The sequence below is a fragment of the Schistocerca cancellata genome, chromosome 6, assembly GCF_023864275.1.
Source record: "Schistocerca cancellata isolate TAMUIC-IGC-003103 chromosome 6, iqSchCanc2.1, whole genome shotgun sequence".
NCBI classification, from domain to species: domain Eukaryota; kingdom Metazoa; phylum Arthropoda; class Insecta; order Orthoptera; family Acrididae; genus Schistocerca; species Schistocerca cancellata.
Window position 1 is genome coordinate 574616502 of NC_064631.1, and position 24708 is coordinate 574641209.

The 24708-nt window shown below is 38.1% G+C and overlaps 1 protein-coding gene across 1 annotated transcript in view; it reads right to left on the reverse strand.

The window, feature by feature from the left end:
• Positions 1-24708, reverse strand: part of LOC126191247 (DNA (cytosine-5)-methyltransferase 1-like) — a 253242-nt gene that overhangs the window by 157745 nt on the left and 70789 nt on the right. The window contains exons 8-9 of the mRNA XM_049932057.1: positions 18205-18389; positions 11549-11696 (exon numbers count right to left, since the gene is read on the reverse strand). Of these exons, the coding sequence (XP_049788014.1) occupies positions 11549-11696; positions 18205-18389 (333 nt within the window). The remainder of the gene's footprint in view (positions 1-11548; positions 11697-18204; positions 18390-24708) is intronic.

Consider the following 24708-nt stretch of genomic DNA (forward strand, 5'->3'; position numbering starts at 1 on the left):
GGAAATTTGTGGCACAACTTGACTAGAAGAGAGGATTGGTTGATAGGACACGTTCTGAGGCATCAAGGGATCACCAATTTAGAACCGGAGGGCAGTGTGGAGGGTAAAAAATCATAGAGGGAGACCAAGAGATGAATACACTAAGCAGATCCAGAAGGATGTAGGTTGCAGTAGGTACTGGGAGATGAAGAAGCTTGCACAGGATAGAGTAGCATGGAGAGCTGCATCAAACCAGACCACAACAACAACAACAACAACAACAACAACAACGATCTCATGTCACTGTTCTTGGCATGTACATGGGGGAGGAATCCAACTGCACCCCACAGGAAAGGGGATTGAACTTTTATACGTAACAAAAATGAGCCAACAAGTACATCACTTAGTGACAGCAGACAGAGAACCAAGCTGGGATTTCTGGTGGATACAGTCTCCAGATTGTGATGTTTCTCATGACAGCAAATAACACAGAAAATTCTGTCTCGCCGTAACGTATCGATATTCCACAACATACGTCTGGCTGACAAAGAACCAAAATTTTTGGCCTTCTGAAAGACATTTCATTACTACTCATTTCAGCAATCTCATTATGTATTTGGACTTTATCTCTTACTATGACCTGTCCAAAGGCATCTTACCTCAAAAAATTTATCAACTGCATTTTATCTGCCACAGAGGAACCACAGCTTAAAGCAGTTTGACATCTCATCGACTGCATGTCTTGTTAATGTAACAAACCCTTTCCGCCAAACACTAGTGGAGTTTGTTTGGAACTATGCAGACCATGTGCAAGAGACAGTGTCTCACCCCAAGAACTGGAATACTACAGCTGTGATTGGCAGCGGCGGGGGTAGGGGGGGTGCTGTCGTAATTTGATGTCTTTTAGATTACCTGACAGTGTACATCAGGTACTGACAACAATATTTAGCCTCAACAGCAATCTGATGCAAGGACAGTACGCTGTAGTGAGGATTGTGAATGTTCGCAAAGTCATTAAAATTGTTAGAAGGCTCAAATGAAGGAGTACAGCAGTTCACCTGCTATGAGGTAGTCACTCACTCTGGAACACCACCACTACCACCGTCACTTCTGCTGCCCATCGATCTACAGATACAGGCTGCATTATATTTCACACATTCTACACGGAATACTCAGAGCAAAGGACACATGACGTCAGCCAATAGCAACATCACTGTTAAGTAGTGTGAACACACAATAGGAAAAGTTTGTGGTTTAAATTAATGTACACAGTGTAGCTCAACAAAAGTAAAGCTTTCACACATAATATTGGTCTTAAAGATTTAACAAGCTACAAAGAAAGTTAAGCTTTCACACATAATATTGGTCTTTTTGCATGTGTTACACTTTAAGATACATCACACAAATTTGGTAGTAACATTTTAAGTAATGACATTAATATCTGGTCTTATAGACTCAAAATTCTTGTAAGAGGCTAATCCGCAGTGTGTTAAGTTTTAAACAAGACTCAGATTCCCTGTAATTTAAGAAATTCTTTGGATATTCGCACACGCAACGTAATTCATCTTGCATAAAAAGAAACCAACGCTTTTCAACGCACCATTCGCAATATTTTCCTGTGACCTGTTAGAAATAGCTTCGTTTCAGCAATTGCCACAGAGCGCCAGGTTTTATGCGCGTGGTCAGCTATCATGACATAGGAAGCCCATATGTCCGTACATAAATCGTAGTCAGAGATCTTACATGACATCATAAAAGAAATGGGATACTGCAAGAGCATCGGAATTTTGTAAAACATACTGAAATGCATAGTTCAGCTTAAAGCGCACATTTGTATGTCCAGCTTCACAACGAAGTAGGCCCCAACCTGATAAACTTTTCAGTGCTGGTTTTGGTATGCAAATTTTCTTGTAGTACAAGTTATGTATTCTCATGTTTGGTTCTTTATTGTGGCATAATGCCATACATGGCACAAGATGAAAATGTTCACTTGAAATTCAGTGAACAATTGAAACTAGCCAGCAGTGCGGAATGTAACACTTCGTTTCTAATAAATTGACTGCCTCTGGGGAAAGGTTAATAAAAGCCATATTTGGCAATTGACTGCCAAAAAAGTAGAAATAAAATAAAATCATAAAACTGAAACTAATAACATATGTTATCCTTCCGTAATTACATGAATGTATTTTAATTCACTTGATAGCTCCCAACCACAGAAATCCGGTTTTTTTATGTGAAAAGCGTAAAAAAAGAGGAACAGCAAAATCACTAAACGTAAACATGGCTTACGTGGAGACTAAACCCCTCCTGACTACAACCCAGACTGCTATGCGCATGCATGAATCTGGCAGCTTGGGCGTGCCAGAAAAACTTTTCTGAGTAGCATCTGGCTGGCTTGTAGCAATTGCTGGTGCAACTAACAGCCACACTTCAAGTAGCCGGGAGCGGGAGAAGGTACTGCCCATACACAACTCAACTGCGCATGCGCGTGTGCTCACGGGCAACTGCTCAAATGAACTTAATGTAAACAGTTGTGACGCCACACTTATTGGCGGCCGTTTATTGATATGTACACCCTGTATTAGAGAAAGCAAAGGAAACTCTCAAGGATGTATATTACTAGGCAGTTTATTATAAAGTAACACTGAATATAAAGAAAACAAACAGTAAGCACTTCAGCATAAAGAGGGAAAACAATTGTCGCATTAAGCACACATTTAAATCTACAGACTGCATAACAAAGTTTCAGGGATGAATATTTATAGTCTATTAACATGAAATGAGCATACAAAGATACTGGGGAAAATAATGCCACCAGATCCTATGCTAAGAGGATTCTACCATCAGTTCGTAACATACAGCAACTTCCAGCAGTGACGTACCACTCATACACAAACTCAGTTCTTGACTATGGGTTGTGTTTTTTTTTTTTTTTTTTGATAAAAAGGTACAAAACACGGACATAATTTTTAAACTGCAAAAAATGGGGGTAAGGTTATGAACTGAAGTAGTAGTCAGGGTCATTGTAAAGAACTATTAAAAAAAACTGAGTGTCCTTACTGCACCAAGTCAATACATCTACCAATTTGTTGTGCAAATCAGGGCAGACACTACTAGGTATTTCATTAATAGCTTTAAATATAATCATGGAACAAGAGCCAGTTTGGACTTACTTTTAACAAAGAGAAACAAATTCAAATAGCATTTTCTATAAGGTATAAAATTGTATAATAATCTGCTCAAAGAGATTAAAAAAAAATACATCTGTTTAAAAAGGCTTCTAAAACATTCTTCTTAAGCAACGGGTGTGGCAGGGGGCAGATTGGTGCTGTGATAGAGTTGCCATGGACATACCACTATGCCACTGGATCAAGAGTGATGAGCTTGGACTTGCTTATTATGTTTCATGTGCCATACTGAAATGTGCTGTTGTTCCAGTGTTAAGTAGGCAGACTTCCAGTTTCGAAATTAATAGCTCTTTTGTTGCCCCAGAGAGGATTGTAGGCATCGAAGTCTCCTAGGAGGAGGAAGACTGCTGTTCCACTAGCTCCACCAGCTCATGATATGGTATAGACCCGTGTGGGAGTAAACATATTACATACTGTTATACCATACACAGAGAAGTCACAAACAACTGTGTCTTCTTATGCAGTGGTTAGTGGCTCTTGCTCACTAAAAGGGCCAGATCGAATGAGGGTGCAGGCTCCTTCAAGATGCCCTCTCGGCATTACAGCCATTTGTATGGTAGGATTTGAACTTTTAAACAGTTTCCGAGAAACTTGTCTCCTGAAGTGCCACACCAACTACAGAGTAAGTAGCCATTAACTGACAAGAGTTCTGCCAGGCGGTGATGGTAGCTGCCTCAGTTCCATGGAAGAAACATCAGACTGGGATCTGGGAAAGCAGCGAAGGGAAAACAAGAGCACAAATTACTTTGCTATTGAGTTTTACTCCATCTGAGAATCTGATTCTTCACTGGTGTTCATAAGTTCAACTAGGGGGTGCGAAATCAAATGGAGCAGCTAAATTCAGTTTAACTTTCCTTTCTTGTCTATGATGTTTTGACCTGGGAGCAGGGCACCTTGGTAGATATCATCATCATCATCATCATCATCATCATCATGCAGGTCGCTGTAGTAGCATCGGCTGAATTCCTCAAATGGAGCCTTCCAATCAAAATATGCCATATGCACATTTATTCCTTCCTGTTTGATGCCGTAGGAGGACAAGGCATCTCTAGCTGCTCTGGTGGGGTGGTCACCACCATTTCTGTTAATCCAGTAACAAGGTGCTTTATGCTTGCAAAAAAATGAGATATAAGATTTTTTTTATCTTCTGTATATAGTTGAGAGTACAATGAATTCAAGTTTTCGACCTCCAAAACACTCGGGACATCTTTTTGTGGCCAAAAAACAAGGAATTTTGGCACTTTTTTCATATTTTTGCATACTTCTCGGAAACTACACATTCTGTTGAAACTGTTAACCCTACCAAAATGAAAGCGCATTAAATTTTGCGTCAAACGAGCTACTTAAATGTCAAAATAGGCGCTATCGTTTGGGTGTAATCAGATAGTCTATGAACAGCTTGGCTAAAAAGTCGGCTGCAACGTCTAACTCAAAAAGGCTACTCCAAATCAAAAATGTCAAGTTATCAAAGATGTAGCTCACAAGTATTTCATGTTACACAATCGTCTAGTTTTTGAGTTTTAGGCGCTATTAAGTGTTTACACACTAACACCAAAGCAATTCCATTTTGTTGTTTTTCTTTCGAATCAAAGTTATTCAATAAAATGAAATTTCCAGTGGGAAGACTGCTCTCTAATGAGCACATTCATTTTTATCCTTGCCTTAATTGGTAGAATGTGTTACTAAAAATCAAGTACATAGTAATGGCCAGTATGTATTTGAATATGAATAAAATAAAAATTTGTACAAATGAACAAATAAAAGGGCATGGTAACATTAAAAAACAATTTAAATAGCAGAGATTAACATTTTATCTAATTTTAATTCCATCGAGGTCATTTGTGAGACTGCAGCAGGCCCTGGGTCAGCATCCAATCTTCAGGATCCACTGAGGCACCTTCATCAACGGTCAAGCCCAATTTCTGGGGTGTTCTCACAAGACAAGCCACAACAGTGTTTGCACGCTGAGGAGCAGTTCAGACCAGATTAGCAACATCCAAATACTGCAGTGCGTCCTGTTTTGCATGCGCAAGAAATCATCCTCAGTAGCGAGTACGGTGCGGCATCTTTCATCAGCATCATTGGAAGCAAGCCTAACAATTTTTTCTTCCAGCCCCACTGGCATGGATCAGCTTTCTTCCACAGCCAAGATTGCACTTGACAGTAGGAACGCAATGAATGCCACATTTCTGTGTCTGATGTTGGCAGTAGCCTTTCATGTTTGAAATATTTTCTCCAGGAAGACGTTACAAAAACTTGTACCTGAGCTCGCCCAAAGTCGCACAGTTGGAACTCCCATACAGTGCTAACATCAGCTGTTCTCGTGTTGAACAAATTCAGCAGTTTGCACTTTTAGGTGTGGCTGTTGCTCTAAAAGGTTTAGTAATTTACCTTTTCCTTGGTCACAAAAAGAGGATGTGGTATCACATCCTGTGAAGGCATGGCTGAAAACGGCAAATGCAGGATCAAAACTGAAAGAATTACAGGGGAGTACCGCACTCCTGCTGATTACCCTCCTTCCAGTTTATGGAAGTACAAGTAGTAGTTCTCGTTTCCTCACCCCATTAGGAGAACAAGCACTCAATGTCCTCGCTTATGATTGCCACACTGTCAGGTTCATAAACTTGGAAAATATCTGTTTCCACAATGAAGGAATCCGCATCTTCTTCTGCCTATAACACTTTTAATACTTCCATTCTCAAATTTTCTCTTGATCATAAAAATCAAGTGGTTCTTGTTGCTCTTATTTGCTCTTCATTGAAAATGATATCGGCTATAGAAACTGGGGTCTTTAAATGACAATATCTTTCAGAAGACTTTGATCCCCTTATGTGAAGGATCGAAGGATCTCTTGGGTACACAAAAATTCAGAAGTTGAACGTCTTTTTTCCAGATCAATGCTTTTGTCAGACTCCTTGGCTGTGTAGGAAGAGACTGCCATGATACCTCCCATGGAATGTAAGTATTTAATCCTTCAATCGTGCAGATGTTAAAATCAGTGTCATCAAAGATGATCTGGATGAATCCTTCACTGGTTATGTTGGGATGCTCAGGTCTTGCAATCGAGGATGTCTCAAATAGGGAAGCTTCTATATATATGTAGCTGCGAATACAATTGCATTAACAGTGTCGACCATAAGTCTTGAGCCATATGTTTTGTACATAAATGTACTGAGCCCAAAAGATAGTGAAGACAGAAATGATCATAGCCTTACTGTAGAAATCACTGCATGTGACAAAGCAACACACTTTTTCCCAATATCTAGAGTTTGTCATTTGTTTTTCAAAATCAACAATTGAAAGAAATGGAGCAATGATTCAGGGATCATCGATTGGACATCTAGCAAGAAATAATCAGGTGGGGAGAAGTGGGATGTATCACAGACCTGTGTATGGATGTGCTGCAGTGGCACATACAATTCCTGCTTGCCGTGATAGAAACTATATGACAGTATCTTATAGCCTGTACTTTTGAAACTTACTAAGTGCTCTTTTTATATCTGTCAACAACCATTCTTCCTCCACCACACCTCCGGAAAAGTCGTGTTTTATCACCCTTACATCTCCCTCCCAGCCATTCATGATTTGGTCCTTTAACTCCTGCAAAGTAAAGTGGCACTCTTCTGATTGTTCAATGTACACAGAAATCATCAATGTACACAGAAATCATTTCCATTGCTTCATCTATCTGTGTGGACCCAGGACTTCCATGTTTTCCTCCACCCCTGATTGGCCGGTAAAAATCTCTGACAAAACCTACGATATTGAGCATTTTTAGCACAAAGATCCTCATCACAGATACGTTCCAACAATTCGCGAGATCAGTCATCACATCACCTATCAGCAACCCCCATAACAGCATCTGGTACTAGAAGTTTCATCACTTTACAAACAATATTTTCCTTTACATAGGGAAGTCTGCTAAGTTTCTCCCCATCAGCATCAATTTCCTTGCCACAATAAAAGCAGTGTTCATTAAAATCAAATATCTTCTTGTATGATCAAAGATTCTGCATGGAGAGTGCAAGACTTTTTGCCAAAGACGATCTAATCAGTTTTGAGTTACTGTACTACTTCTAACAAGCACAGTGTACTTCAACTTCAACCAGACCAGTTAATAACTTACAATATGCCGTGATTTTCTATCATTACTGGATTGTAGTAGTGTTTCCAGGCCTTTCTGTTTCACTTAACGACATCACCAACTGCCGAACTGCCGTCACATACAAAAGGCACCTCCATACGATTTGGAGCACTCATTTTTAATTCACTGACTGCACAACAAAAGTAAACTCAAACAAGGAATGAGAATTCTGCAAGAAATGAGGAGTTTTCAATGCATCCCTCGCACAACAAACTAAGATTGGGCATGGCTAACAGTGGAAACAATAACAAAGGAACGTAGGGGATGGCAGTCTCTGCTGTTTACAACACATCAATCTAAGATCTGTAGATAACTGTGTAGCTGAAGGTAGGGAAAACTTATGTTTTCCTATTGGAAATTTCATTTAATTATATTATTTTGACGTACAACAAAAACTGAACAGTTAACAGTGCCTAAAACTGAAAAACTAGCTGCTTTTGTACCATGAAATTTCATGAAATACAACTATGATAACTTGACATTTTCCATTTGGAGTCGCCGTTTTCGAGTTACAGGCATTGGAAACGACTTTTTAGTTAAGCTAGTAAAAATGAATGAACTTTGACAACTAATTGCAGCCAAATGGCTGCACCAATTTTGATATTTTAAGTAGGTCACACAACACAAAATGTAATACTCTTATTTTTTGTAAGGGTAACATTTTCAGTAGGATGCATAATTTTCGAGTAATGGGAAAAATCTGAAAAATGCACCACAATTTCTTGTTTTTTTGGCCACAAAAAGTTGGCCCAAGGGTTTTGAAGGTCAAAAACTTGGATTCAGCATACTCTCAACTATACAGGGTGGTCCACTGATGGTGACCGGGCCAAATATCTCACGAAATAAGCATCAAACGAAAAAACTACAAAGAATGAAACTGGTCTAGCTTGAAGGGGGAAACCAGATGGCGCTATGGTTGGCCCGCTAGATGGCGCTGCCATAGGTTTTTTTTTTAGGGAACCCCCATTTTATATTACATATTCGTGTAGTATGTAAGGAAATATGAATGTTTTAGTTGGACCACTTTTTTCGCTTTGTGATAGATGGTGCTGTAATAAGTCACAAACGTATAAGTACTTGATATCATGTAACACTCCACCAGTGCATACGATATTTGCTTCGTGATATATTACCCGTGTTCAAATGGACTGTTTAACAATTGCAGAAAAGGTCGATATCGTGTTGATGTATGGCTATTGTGGTCAAAATTGCCCAACGGGCGCGTGCTATGTATGCTGCTCGGTATCTTGGACGACATCATCCAAGTGTCCGGACCGTTCGCCGGATAGTTACATTATTTAAGGAAACAGGAAGTGTTCAGCCACATGTGAAACGTCAACCATGACCTGCAACAAATGATGATGCCCAAGTAGGTGTTTTAGCTGCTGTTGCGGCTAATCCACACACCAGTAGCAGACAAATTGCGCGAGAATCGGGAATCGCGAAAACGTCGGTGTTGAGAATGTTACATCAACATCGATTGCACCCTTACCATATTTCTATGCACCAGGAATTGCATGGCGACAACTTTGAACGCCATGTACAATTCTGCCACTGAGCACAAGAGAAATTACGGGACTATGACAGAGTTTTTGCACGCGTTCTATTTAGCAACAAAGCGTCATTCACCAACAGCGGTAACGTAAACTGGCATAATATGCACTATTGGGCAACGGAAAATCCACGATTGCTGCAACAAGTGGAACATCAGCGACCTTGGCGGTTTAATGTATGGTGCGGCATTATGGGAGGAAGGATAATTGCCCCCATTTTATCGATGGCAATCTAAATGGTGCAATGTATGCTGATTTCCTACATAATATTCTACTGATGTTACTACAAGATGTTTCACTGCATGACAGAATGGCAATGTACTTCCAACATGATGAATGTCCAGCACATATCTTGCGTGCGGTTGATATGTGCGAACATTACGGAAGGCGAACTACTCGCTGTTGAGAGGAATGTCGTTACACGTATTGCCAAATGCACTGAGGTTGGCAGACATCATTTTGAGCATTTATTGCATTAATGTGGTATTTACAGGTAATCCCACTGTAACAGCATGCGTTCTCAAATATGATAAGTTCACAACGGTACATGTATCACATGGGAATAACCGAAATAAAGTGTTCAAATGTACCTACATTCTGTATTTTAATTTAAAACATCTACCTGTTATCAAACTGTTCGTCTAAAAGTGTGAGCCATATGTTTGTAACTATTACAGCGCCATCTACACAAAGCAAAAAAAGTGGTCCAGCTAAAACATTCATATTTCTTTACGTACTACACGAATATGTAATAAAAAAATGGGGGTTCCTATTTTTTTTAAAAATGCAGTTTATATCCGTTTGACCAATGGCAGCGCCATCTAGCGGGCCAACAATAGCGCTATCTGGTTTCCCCCTTCAAGCTAGGAAAGTTTTGTTCTTTGTAGTTTTTTCATTTGATGCTTATTTCGTGAGATATTTGGCCCGGTCACGATCAATGGACCACCCTGTATACAAAAGATTAAAAAACTAAATCTTCTATTTCATTTTTTGCAAACAAGGGGCCTTTTGTGAGACCGTTACTGGACTATATGAGTCTAGACGTCCAGAGAACTGATGTCCCACTTCCCTGACAGAAAAAGAGAGACTGATGCATTGCTAGGGCCAAGATTAAAAGTTTGAGACCTTGTAATCAAGCTAGGTGCTGATTCTGACACCTGCAAAGCTTGGTGTCATATTGATTGGGTGTATTTTTTCAAATTTTTTCTTAGCCTCTGGATAAGAGGCAGTCAAGTGTTTTAAATTTCTGAATTTTCCTCTCCTTTTTGAAAACAAAATTTTGGCAAATGAAGGGGTGTCATTCTGGGCAGGAAGGGGGGGGGGCTGTTCACAAGGACTACCCTCAAGCCCTGTGTTCAGTACGCCCAACAAGTAGCCTCACTAGTACAGCGGGAGGACGTGTCCAAACCATTGGCACCTAAGAAAAAATCAGATAGGAAGAGGAAAATAGGGTTCAAAATCACACCTGTTAACCACAACCTTATCTTTACCAGATAAAACACTTCCATCATAGGCTAGGATGAAAGCTTCAGTGTCCATCCTACTATCCTTAGGTTCTCTGTGAATGCGACTAAGTGGACTCCATGGCACTCTAGGTTCGCACGCTGTTATTCACCTGTTTATAGTGTTAGATTCCGATGGAAGATGATCCCTTGAATCTGTTGAGCTCGTTACGAAGAGAGATGGTAAGCTTGTCACAGACCTAAAGTGCCTGTGACTGGGTAGTATTCAAATTTTTTATCAAGAAAGATTCATTGCTCATTTTCTCTACTGCCGAAACTTCTCTGTGCCTATCCTCAATATTTTCCATGAAAAACAGTGGTTTCACTGTTACAAAATATTCTCTGTCAGTTCTTGAGTATGCCAAGAGCTGGGCAGACTGTCCACCTCCATTTCTCCTTCTTTACTATCATCCCAAGGCATGGCAAAGATGGAAAAGCCATGGGGTGGTAGCCTCTGGATTAAAGTTTTGCTTTCTATCTGCTTAGATAGCCATGTTGGTGTGACCAGTGGTACGAGTCAGTCTGATCCGTTTAATTGCTGACTCTGCCTGCCATTATGCCATCCCTCCCTTCAGAGGCTCTCCCCTCAGGCCCCATCCCGCCACATCAAATGCTACCTGACATAGCAGCCATTGCAGAGAGCCCGGCAACCTACGTTGGACAGAAACCTAGTCCTCAGCACACTTGGCGAGGTTGCAGATTAGGCATAAGCAGTGCAATCTCTGCATTATCAGGGGTCTACAACTGTGAGGGCACTAGAGGGACACCCTCCATGAGGGATTGGCTACCATGCTGGATTTCGGATGTTAACAAAAATCCACTCTAATAGTAGGTGCAGAAGGACACAGTGTAGGACGGATAAAGCATGCACTACATAAGGTATACTTCCTCAGGAACAGCACAAACTTTTTCTTGTTCTTCTTCATGAACAAAGTGCTCTTAAAAGAATACATCAATTTTGTACGCTGCTAACTTTTACTGTAATTTTTTTTTCACTGACTCTCTTAACAACAAAATACTAAATGTATAAGTGGCAAACCCCTGTAAGTGCTTTATCTTCTGAGGAAACTGTATAACAGCATTTAGTAACAACTATTACTTTTGAAAGGATATGAATTTGCTTACATTTTTCTGTGTATTGTTATATGATAGTGTTAGAATAAGAATGGAAAAGGTATATACCTGATTTTCTTTATTGCTCTCTCTGTCTATCTGCTCTGTGAAGAATGTTTCAAAGACCTCTTGGACTAGGTTGGTGGTGGTTGCTTTCGTCCATTCACACTTCTTTGGTTTTGTGACATCTCTTCTTTCTGCACGTCTCATAGCTTGCCTAACACAAAAATAAATTTTACATGAAACTGAAACAATTCAAAAACAATCATGAAGATTAGAAATATATGGGTTGGAGAGAATGTTTATGCAAAAATCTGTGAGAATTGGAATAAGGTTAGCAGAAGCAGAAGCATTAACACATATTGGGTTTTTTAGTTTTTGGATCGAACTGTTTACACAGTAGAAGGAAACTGCAAAATGCCCTAAGGAAAAATGTACAGGTACAGGTCAGACATTAAACTAACTTACAAAAATGAGCACCACGGTTGAGAACTTTTCCTGTACTGTATACTGCCATTCCCCAAAGAAATTTAACAAGATGTTATCTTCTGCCATACACCATAACCTGTACTTCTAAGATGCAGTACTCTGTCAGCCAAGATAGTAATCTTACATAAAGTATTCTCAGTATTCTTGCTGTGTCGACTCAAAATCAAATCTTTACCTTTCAACAACACCACCATCAACTTTGTCAGAAACAATTGACTTGTCATGTTGCTAGAGATGTCTGGGATGTTAGTGACATCTGTTGAAACATAAAGAACTCAACAAATTGCTCTGTAGTCTGAATTGAAAGAATTGTTTGAATATTTTTGCTAAGTTAAAGTTTATTACATTTAAGGTTTTGCGGGCGACATGCCAACTAATTTAGCGTTTTCCATAAACATTTTATGTTTGCAGTACAGCTAATAAGTTTTAGTAGTTGCTGGGGTGAAATTTACATATTCTGTAGTCATGGAAACTTGGTAGTATACTCTCCTACACAGGTAGCATTCCTACCAAATGTTTTAAGCGACAAAATAATGAGAAGAAGCAAAGGAGAAGCAGATTTTATTTCTTTTTGCTCAACAATATTATGAAAAGGATATATTGCTTCTCACTGTAAAGATTACACACTGAGCTGCAGAGAAGCATAATGAAAAGAATGTTACACATTGAGCTTTCGGACAAAGCCTTTTTCTGAAAAGAAAACACATACATTCACACAAGCACGCACACCTCATGCACATATGACTACTATCTCCGGCACTTTGGCCAGAATGCAACAGTCCTGTTGAACGGAAGTGGCAATTCATCAACCTGCATTTCAACGGCTGTCATTCATTCCAAACCAAAAAATACCTCTGATACAGTCTGGCCAACCAGTAATCGGGAATATGTAGTGACAATAACTCCCTTGCTCAATATGATGAAGGTTTCACAAGGTCTTCACATCAGGCACTAGTCCCCAGACCTGTTAAGCAATCAGATTTCCCCTGCCATACCCTCACATACCCCATACTTCAATCCTCCCACCACCATCAAGAACCAGCTACAAAGGAGTACCCCTTTGTTACCCACTACCATGCGGGACTGAGACAACTTAACCACATCCTTTGTCAGGGCTTTGATTATCTATCACATCCCAAAATGAAATCCATGGAGATCAGGCCCCTGAGGAAGACCCAGATGTAAGACTGCCCAATCCACCCACCCAGCACTCCCTATTCCATTCCTGTCACATATTTATCCTATGCCATCAGAGGCTGGGCCAACCTGTGAATGAAGCAGAGCTGGTATCTGACAAGGCTGCTATCACTGCTCGGCTTTTTATATTGGTATGACTTCCAACCAGCTGCCTACCACGATGATGGCCACTGCCAAAATGTGCCCCAGAGAAATGTTGACCACCATGTGGCAGGTAATCCATTTCACATTATTACGTCACATTCATTAGCTAATGTAGGACAGTTGCTTACTTCATTTTCCTTTATTGGATACATTCTCATTTCATTTCATAGACATTTGTCAGGTTATGTCACAGGTCAAACACTCCAAGATGGGGAAAGAGAGGGTGGAGTTAACCGAGCCCAGACATTCCTTTTTCATGACCCAACATGCTCCACCCCAATCTTCTTCCACTTCAAAGAGAAGGTAGCAATTGTGGCATACAAAATATGTCAGACAAGCAGTATTTATTTATTTATTTTTACAATCAGTAAGTATGTACATTAACTGTGCATCAAAATACCTCACTACGTGTAGAGAAAGTGATTATTTATTGGGGAAAAACTCGCACTGTAGACCTAAAGCTGAGAAACTGTATAGCAAAATTAAGAAGCTTTGAATCAACAAAAATATTCTGGAAGATTGTGGGAGGTTCATATGCAAAGAGAGGGAAGAACACACACACACACACACACACACACACACACACACACACACACACACACACACACACACAGAGAGAGAGAGAGAGAGAGAGAGAGAGAGAGAGAGAGAGAGGGGGGGGGGGGGGGGGTTTACACTAATGCTCTGAATTTCATTACAGCTGGAGGGGAAAAAAAGCCTGTTTTTGATCTATCAAGAGTTGGGGGGAAAAAGTTAGGATTTGCGCATGGAATTTATCAGCAGTTACGTAAGGAAGAGAGCTTCTGAGCAAACAGACACAGCCAGGAGAGGCAAGAGTGTAGCAAATAAGAAATTCAGCAATTCAGTAAGTTACATCCAATCCTGGCTTTTCCATTGTTTAATTCAGTAAGTTCGGTATTTATGTGCTGACATGCAAATTTCACTCACAAATTTATCTGAAAATAAAAGGACTTTATTTCCACATTCCCGTCAGTAATTTTACTGATATTTCGGTCATTTAACTTATCCCTCTTCACTCTGAATACTTTTCTTTAAATGGGGAATTAAGTTGGATTCCCTGAATATTTTGGTTTATTAGATGATTAAAAAACAGTAAAATGATGCTTTGGGAAAAATTTAATGGGAAAGCAGTAGCACGATGTCAGTCAGATGTTATTTCAGCTTAATTGTCCTCTAACTTAATGCAACATAAACGATATTATGAGGAACATTAATGAATAAAAGTGTCTTATTTTACTTTTGGTAGAAATACTGTGCAGTTTACAATTCATATTTTATGGAATAAAAAAGTAATAATCACAACAAATTTATAACTCTGAAATACAAAGACATGGTGCATACTGTTTCACTTTTTGTGGAGGAATTTCAAAAACCTTTAACCTTTGCAAGGCTGAAGTACTGATTACATTTTACACACATTGTCTTAATTCTGCTACTGTTGTGCTGATGTTTAAAAGTTTATGGTGATGAAGCGTCATCCACTATGGTTCAGCGATCATACCCATATCATATCATTTGTCCAGACCTGGTCCTGGATGAGATTTGAATATTTTTGCCTTTTCTAATGTGCTTAACTAATCTTCTTGATAAGTCACTCATACTCTTGTGTCCTCTCATGTCACAAGTTGAAAGAACTGCTACCACAGATATTTAAGAAGATCCATACAGCAGTGCTCTTTATATGGAAAACAGTAGTTGAGAAAAGAAAGATCTATGGTACATAGACACTGGTGAATCATCACTTAAATCAGGATCCTCAAACGCAATGAACCTCTTCCTCTGGTAGGCCTTCATGTAACAGCTAAGGTGCATAAAAGCTTTCCACAAAAAAAAAGTATATAAGACAGTAAGAGCACGCACACAACCGTGTCCATTCAATTTTAAAGTTATGCAGTAAACACCTGACTCAGACAAACTTGTTAGTACACGTTTAAAGGAAAATTGCTCGCACAAAGATGAGATTATTAATTACCTGTCAATAGTACAACATTGTACGCCCCTTTCCAAACAACCATAACCACCAAATCGCCAATACAACTGAGTTTCACGTAATTACGAACTACTAACCTGGCAACAGAACATGTGCCAATCTACTGACGCTGAATGGTGACAAACACAGTAAATACGAAGCACAGAACATGCACAAATAATTTCATTCTGGTTGGAAGCAAGGAAAAAGTATGGGCCAAAATATAAAATAAGAAAACTAAACTCGCACAATTGAGTGGGTTCCAATGGAAAGGATTTTGGAACATATATTATGCTCCAATGTTAAGAAATACTTCTAAGAAAACGGTCTCTATTGACACATACCCAGCACAGTCTCAGAAAATGTCATTCTTTTGAAACAACTGGATCTATTCGCATATAGTAATGAGTGGTAACATGGTCTCTCAAGTTGGTTCCATATTTTCTAGATTCCCCGGGGATTTTTGACACTGATCTTCACAAGCAGCTTGTAACCAAATTGCATGCCTATGGAATATCACCTCAGCTCTGTGACTGAATATGTGACTTCCTTTCAGAACGGTCACAGATCATAGCAACTGATGGAAAGTCATCTACATAAACTGAAGTTTTACTGGGGCTCTCCAAGGAATCTACATAAATGAGTTTTGAAGTAATCTGTGCAGGCCTCCTAGACTGTTTCCAGATGATGCTGTCATTTACTATCTACACGAGTCATCAGAAGATCATAAACAAATTACAAATGGTTTACAAAAGATATCTGCCTGATGTGAAAAGTGTTGATGTACATTGCACAAATTTAAATATTATTGACTGAAATAACTACAGATTACAATTAAAAACATACAAAATGTTGTGGGAAAAACCAAAGACCGTGTTTTATTAACAGAACAGTTTGAAGGTCGAACAAATATAGATTTCTACACTATGCTTATCTGTCCTATTCCAGAGTACTGCTGCACAATACATGATCATTACCAGAGAGGATATATAATAATAATAATAATAATAATAATAATAGTAAGAGCACGCACACAACCGTGTCCATTCAATTTTAAAGTTATGCACTAAACACCTGACTCAGACTTCTCAGAATTCTTTCTAGAACGAGCAGAAACTAGCAAAATACACAAAGCAATCACTCATATAAATACATCGGCTACACCACTGCAATTTCATAACCACTTCTTCAACCCTTTAGATCACATAACATCAACAAATACGAAGAAAGTAAATTGGAAAAAGAAAACACTACGTGGCAAGCACCCGTATCATCTAACACAGCCAGGCATCGATCAAGACGCATCCAACACATGGCTAAGAAAAGGCAATATATACAGTGAGATGGAAGGATTCATGATTGCAATACAGGATCAAACAATAAACACCAGATATTACAGCAAGCATATTATTAAAGATCCCAATGCCACAACAGATAAATGCAGACTTTGCAAACAACAAATAGAAACAGTAGATCACATCACAAGTGGATGTACAATACTAGCAAATACAGAATACCCCAGAAGACATGACAATGTAGCAAAAATAATACATCAACAACTTGTCATAAAACATAAACTAATAAAACAACAAATTCCCACATACAAGTATGCACCACAAAATGTACTGGAGAATGATGAATACAAATTATACTGGAACAGAACCATTATAACAGATAAAACAACACCACATAACAAACCTGACATCATACTCACCAATAAAAGGAAGAAATTAACACAACCAATCGAAATATCCATACCCAATACAACAAATATACAAAAGAAAACAGGAGAAAAAATTGAAAAATACATCCAACTGGCTGAGGAAGTCAAAGACATGTGGCATCAGGATAAAGTTGACATTATACCAATTATACTATCAACTACAGGAGTCATACCACACAATATCCACCAGTACATCAATGCAATACAGCTACATCCAAACTTATATATACAATTACAGAAATCCGTAATTATTGATACATGTTCAATTACCCGAAAGTTCCTAAATGCAATATAACATATACCGTACAGTTAAAAGGAAGTGACGCTTGATCAAGGTCCACGTCACTTTCCATTCTTAACCACACTTAACGTCTGAAAAAGTAAAGAAATAATAATAATAATAATAATAATAGTAACAACAACAAATGAGGGCAGCTTGTTACATACAACCGCAAAATAGGGGAGAGTCAAGATATGATACGTGAGTTAGGGTGGCAATCATTAAAACTAAGTCTCTTTTCAATGGGTTGACATCATTTCAAAAAATTTCAATAACCAACTTTCTCCAGTGAATGTCAAAACATATTGCCCACTCTCCTCTACATTATCATAAAAAATTAACAACAACAGAAATCAAGAGCTCATACTAGAAGATCAGGTTTTCATTATTTCCAAATGCTATTCAAGAGTGGAACAGTAGAGAAATAGTTTGAAACAGGTTCTAAGTACCCTTTGCCAATTGCTTTTAAGGTAGAATCGTAAAGTAAATGTGAATTAAGAGAAATGAGTTTGTATTACAAAAAAACATCACCACTCTTTCTATTTATGTTATTTTACCACACAGTGACTTAAGTTGGTAACAGGTAATTCCTGTGTTTGCATAGAGAAATTAGTAAAATTATGACATCAGTTTAATTACCAGTAATACACTCTACAGAAATTTACTAATAAGAGACATCAATTACATTCAATTTCCTCCTCTCTGATTATATTTATCACTATTGTCTGAAATCTCCTTTTGTCACAGAAAAATAATTCTACACAAAAAAGAAAAAAATAATTTTAAAGCAACAGTGACAATTTATGTATTAAGCTACATGAAGGTAAACCATACTTCAGTTCTAGTTAATAACTGTTTCTAACATAACGATGTCACACACTAACTACAGGCAATTTACACACCTTTTTCCTAATGTAACACCAGCAAGCTTGATTAAAGCTCTCATACATGGAGAAGCTATTAATAATTGGTCATCAGTTTCTTCTGAAGCAGAGTCAAAACTCATCACCTGATCACAAACAAACTGTGCATGCTGCAGCAGTATGTCTTCCGTAAAACAAGATATTCCACTAGGTGGCACAACCGTCTACAAAAAATTTAAAAAGATATACATGAGTAGTGAAAATTATAAGTACATCTAGCAAAGGTAACTCATATTTACAAGTAACAATTAAATTTGGGTTCCTCCATATTTGTTGTGCAAACTGCGCAAGGTCTACCGAGATCCTTGTCCTCGCTTGGGATGATCCTGCATCTGTGAATGTTGTTTGGCGTACATGGCATGCCTACTGATTATGTCACTGTCTAAACTATAAAATACCAAGTCTTCTATTTCCTGCATGGTATAGAAAGACTCCATTTCACTGTTTACTTTGTTCACACTCCGCAAAATTACTAATATTATTCTGATGCCAACACAACCTCTATTTATATGCAGCACTTACAATTTAATGCAAAGATTAATACAACCAATAAGATCTGAGGAACAAAAATCAACATTAAGACAGCCTTCACCACTGAATACTGACGTAAGTAAAATAGCCCATGTTCACAATAGCACCTAGTTTATCCATTTGCTATAAGCACCTCCAATTGCCATTTTCTTTGATGAGGAGGTTCAGGAACACTGTTCTCAATTACGAAGAGACCCGCACTTTCCACTCAACTCCAGTTTAGGTCTCTCTTTTTCTGAATTCTGGAATGTGATATGAGAAATATGAGAAGACATTTTTTGATGACTAATTTTCTCAGTGAAGAAACAAACACCTTTCTGTAGTTTTAGTGATGTGTCTGCCACTTTTTGTTATTTCTGTAGCTTGTTCTTTCAGATGAGACCACACTACTATAGGATACTGAGCTGTGGGTGCTTATCTGCTTGACGTGTGCTGAGCTCTTCTTCAAATTTTTCTTCAAAATATTCTACCTTGCACCAAACCCCTGTCAAAGCATTTGGTTTTATTGATTTAAGTGTTTTCTCTAGCAGTTTCTCCATTCATTCCAATGAGCTATTACACACTTCATCATAAATATTTTAGTATTTCAGGGAATCTTACATTCTTGTTTCACCACCGGAAAAAAAATCAGTTCAAGTGGATAACCAATACTTTGAAGGCATTCAAACCTATGAACACTGTTTTCCAGTGATTTCAAATTAACTTACAATGAAGGGCAATGGATAGAGAATGTGTGAGAGATGATGATTTGATATTTTCTACAGTCTAATATTTGCTTTCTTATTCACGATAAAATGACACTTTTAATGAATTAATGTCGTGTTTTCAACTACACAAATAATGGTGACCCAAACCATCTTGCCATTAAGTGCTTCGTTTCTTGGTAACTTTCAAGCGAAAAAGGTTCTACATTTCAGTTTCGACTTATTATTACAATAAATAGTCAACAAAAAAGTACCTATGTCACCATTATATTATGTCTATTGTAATGATGACAGAAGTGAGCAAATTTTTTGTTCATGCCTCTTGCACCATTTGTGTCAGTACCCCAGACACTGTTGCGGGACAGCATAACAATTCTGTAGCACTGACAGATACTGAAAGCACGAATATTTATGCAACTTGCATCAATTTCTTCAGTCCTTTTCCACTGTGTGCCCAGGATGGCTGCAAGTGTAGCAAACAGAATTCAACAACCTTAAAGCTATCTCCTGGTTCAGGTGGTGATGTGGAACACACATAGGGTATAGAGAGATGGTTACAGCAAGATTTTTACCTTTCTGAATACTCTGCCACCTTCACTTGTACAATTCCTACATCTGTTGCGATTGTAAGCATCATTTACAATCTTTATCACAACAAAGTCCAGAGATTCCCATATACTGGGTTTCACTTGCCAACTTGTACATTTCCTCCATATGTACACACCAGTGTTGTTCCCACAATGAAATCCTTACTTAACTGTTTTCGTCATTAATACTTAGTTACCAAAACCACAAAATATCACTGCACCAGTCTACATATACTTCACCCCACCCAATCCTCAGTCCACAACCAGTAATGTGGCACACGCATTTATGTAACAAGTCTGTGCCAAGCTAGAACACAGTTAAAAGTTTTATGTCAGCTGGTCGCTATAATTCAATCAGTGAACAGTTAAGAGTAGTTAACCATTTTTACAAATAAAGTTTGCGGTTAGGAATCACCACTTCTTTATAAACCTCTTTGGTTATTACATATATTAACTGTGTCTACAAGTCACCAATCAATACTTGTGTTTTTACTTTTGGTGCAAAATGTTTCGGGTGGCTCATTTTGAGAACTGTGGATAACTGATTATTGTCTGACAAACTGTGGCCTACCGGTGACTGATGTTTACCACTGAAATGATAATGAAATTTAGGTGCTAGCCTGATGTCTATGAACTTTTAGTTTATGCAAAATAAATGTGCCAATAAGTCAGTTTAACTTCACTGTGTTGTATGTGTATTTCTCTGGGTAACAAGAGATTGCAAAAACATTTTCAGCAATAGACTCGGAAATAATGGTTATACCAAGGAAAGATGAATCATCAATCAAGTAAGTAACCATGTACAAGGTGCCTTTATGTGTGAGAATCATGTTACAGAAGAGGCAATGTGAACAAGAACTCAAATTTAAGAGACAGTGGTACCAAACGATGTATATGTCGAAAACAGTAAAAATAAATCTTATTTAAACATTAAAGGTAAGCACTATAGCAAACTGTATTATGACTGGAGACAACACAAAACTGTGAGCAAATGACAATATGTAGTAATGAAATGTGAACACAGTGACCCAACAAACAAAATGAATGCTTAGCAGATGAATCGTCTGGAAAAGATGCCAAGTGGCACAACAATCAAAGGAAAATTAGAAAGCTGCTACCATGTTTGAAGAAGAGTCAGCCAACACGAGGACGAGAGAATCAACGTCATACTTGGCAGATGGCAGCCAACGAGAGGATTGGTTGGCTGTCAACAAATGAAGTTTGTGACCGGCCAAATGTATCGCCATCGATCCGCAGCCAATTTGGAAGAAAATTAAGGTAAAGTGTTTCTGCTTTTAAGTGTTATTTGCTATTTTTGTAAAATATAGTGGCACATTGAAAGTTAAGGTGCTTAGGGTTTATGGAATGGGAGTGGAAATTAAAGGGGGGGCCAAATAATTTAAACTGAATCTTGTGAAAACAGTGGATTTAAAGCAGCGTTAGATTCAACATTTTTGACAAAGTGAATGAGAGTCAGGTAACTGACAAAATGTCGAGGGCATCACCGACACAGTATTATGAGATTAAGAGTAGCAAATTTAATGCAGATATAATGGACAAAAATAGGCGAAAGCAAAATTAAACAGGAATTAGGCAGTAAATAGCATGTAAAAAAGGAATTATGTGATGCTAATGGTAACAGATTTTTGATAAAGTGACAAATGTTTACAGAAAAATTGACATTAGGAAGATGACAAAGTAGAAAGGAACTTAAAAGTAAGTGACAGTTAATGAAAACTGACTGTTGGAGGGCAGAAATGGAAAAAAACTAACCATAAAGGCACTGAACTCTGTAGTTTAAAATCAGAACTGGAGAAAAGGATAGATTCACTAAATTAGTTACGAAGTAAGTAAGAAAAAGAACTGAAGACTTGAAATAAAAGTCTATGTGCCATAATAAGGAATTTTGAAGTTTCGTTTGAAAATGGGATCTACATCCCAAGCCCAATAACGTATAAAAGTCTCAAACTGCCACAAACAAAAACGTAGATGCAAATCCAATCAACATATGGTATTTGGTGTAACAGCAATTGCTGTTAACATATGAAAGGCTCTGTGTTCCGACAGCATGAAAATGCAAGCACCTGCCCTGGATGTTACAAGCCACATCCAAGAAAAAAGAAGAAAGATTTGAATGAAATGATGATGCAGTGCCTAACAAATAATGACCATGTACACTTTTACAAAAGCAGGATGATCTTTCACTATCTTCTTGCTGAGCATTTAATTATGGAAGAGCTATTCATTGCATTTCCACTTTCAGTAACTTTTTCGTGCTATTATAATACAATATTTGTAATTTCCTTTGGAAAGTAGGTCCTTACTATCTTACCTTTCAACAAATTAAGAGCACAACTATGACATTTAATTAGCTAGTACACTTTAAACTCATTTTTCTCAAATTCATGATTTTGGCACTTAAGAGTCGTTTTCATTTCAAGTTTTCAAATTGGAATCTAAATGAGAATATTCCAATGCCCATAAATTGGTCAATAAAAACTAAAGTGAAAACCATTATGTTAAGAGGATGGAAGTAAATATTATTGCTTCTTGTTAGGCTGGGGCCACAGAAGTATGACAACTCTGTTTTAATAATAATAGTAATAATAATAATAAATAACAATAATAATAATGAGAATAATGAACAGATTTCTGGTGCAAAGCAAAAGGATGAGGATGATGTTCAGGAGCTAGGGTTAGTTCACGAAGCTTTCATCGCAAAAAGTGATATACCAGGGTAGCCCAGAAAGGAATGCACTGCATTTTTTTCCCTTCAACTATTCTTTATTGAACATAATGAGAATTGCACACATGAAAGAAAGGTGTTTTATCTACACACCCTAGATTTCTACATAATCTTCATCCCATTCTATGACCTTTCTCCAGTGTGAAACAAGGGCATATATGCCCTTTTGGTACCAATCCTGGTCCTGGTGGCAGAGCCAGTGTTTCACTGTGCGAGTCCTCAAAACGCCTTCAACAAATGGCGTCCTTTAATGGCCCAAACAAGTGGAAGTCCGAGGGGGCTAGGTCAGGCTGTCAGGTGTGACAACTGCGGACAGTCTCCCTAACCACTGCAAATCGTGGAACTCCACCAAACCGCCTTCTGATGGCCTCACCCTCTGTTTCCAGTGACTAACTGTACTTCCGTCAACAGCAAATGCTCCATAGACTTTGCACAAGCATTTGTGAACATTCCCCACAGTTTCTTTCTTTGCAGTGAGAAATTCATTGACGGTACATTGCTTGTAATGCACATCACCTACAAATGCCATTTTGAAACTGTCCTGCAGCTACGCAATCTGTCCGAAGTGACGGAAACTTGGCACGTTCACTCAGGAGACTTCAGATAATACATATGTAACATTTCGCATTCGTAGCATAGTTTTTTATGTAAAAAAAATGCAGTGCATTACTTTCTGGGCACCCCCCATATGTTCTACTGCTGGAACAGACTGTGTGAAGTAGTGGACAAAATTTTTTCTATGTGACAGGTGTCAAGTTGAAGAGGTACGTAAAGTTCGTGTGATCAGCAATAAGGTAAATGAAATGTGATTAATAAAGACTTATGTGAAAAATGTTGTCACAAAAAGTATGCAGGTGACGAAAGGAAAGTTTGGAAAGATGAATGTCCACAATGTAAACAAAAGTATTTTTAAATAATCAATACCGAATACATTATAAAGTCTTGAACATGAATGAAATGTTTACTGTATTTATGTTTCGTGCCTGCAAAATGGTGAAATATGATGAGTGTTGTATTGCATTTCCAGTGCAAATCAACATTAAATGTTAGATTTCACCCAATGCTGTAAGATTTGATGGAGGAGCAGAAGGTCAGAGTAACTGTGAGCCTATGAATTGGTAGGGGACTCACTGAACTTCGATTAATACACTACATGGCAAGTAGCATCATAACCAATTCCGTGACTTCATTCTTCTGTTCTTGAATCGTTCACATCTCCAACTATCCAACCATAGATTATAGGAGAAAGTAATCATCTTTGTCTATTCCTCAATTCATATGTACCAAAATGTGTGCCAACAATTCAATTTGTATGTGTCATACATAAGAGGATGAAGCCAATATTATTTAACTAAGATGTCAGAAAAAAAAGAAAAATGGTGTAAGTATGGGAAAAATGTAAAATGTGGGAAATAACATTTTAAGCTGTAATGCTTAAATAGTTCGACAAAAGTGTCACTACGATCACAACAATCATGAAACAGCACATGCACCTTGGAGACAGTTTGGAAATGGTTCTAACTGGTCATGATATAAATCGAACAAACCTAGTTATTCCCATCAGCCAATATGCCGAATACAGCTTGTCATCAGCAGAAGATAAGGCATGAATTGTTCCAACTTTTACTCATTTACTGGTTCAAATCCACCAAGTAGAGTGCCCTGCTGTCAAGAAACTTAACCAAGTAACATCTGTAAACACTGATTGACAGCCAATGCCATGCCAGTGTCATTTTGCATCAGTTTTATCCTCACCAATATTTTTTTCATAATGCGTAAATCATGGGAAATTTATAAATATGTTGACGCAAAATTGGGTGTGAATTAACATCGTAGACATAGGAAATTTGACAGGAGTGATAAAAAATGTCGTAAACAGTGGGAAAACGTTAATTCTGGGAACATAAAAGTGGGG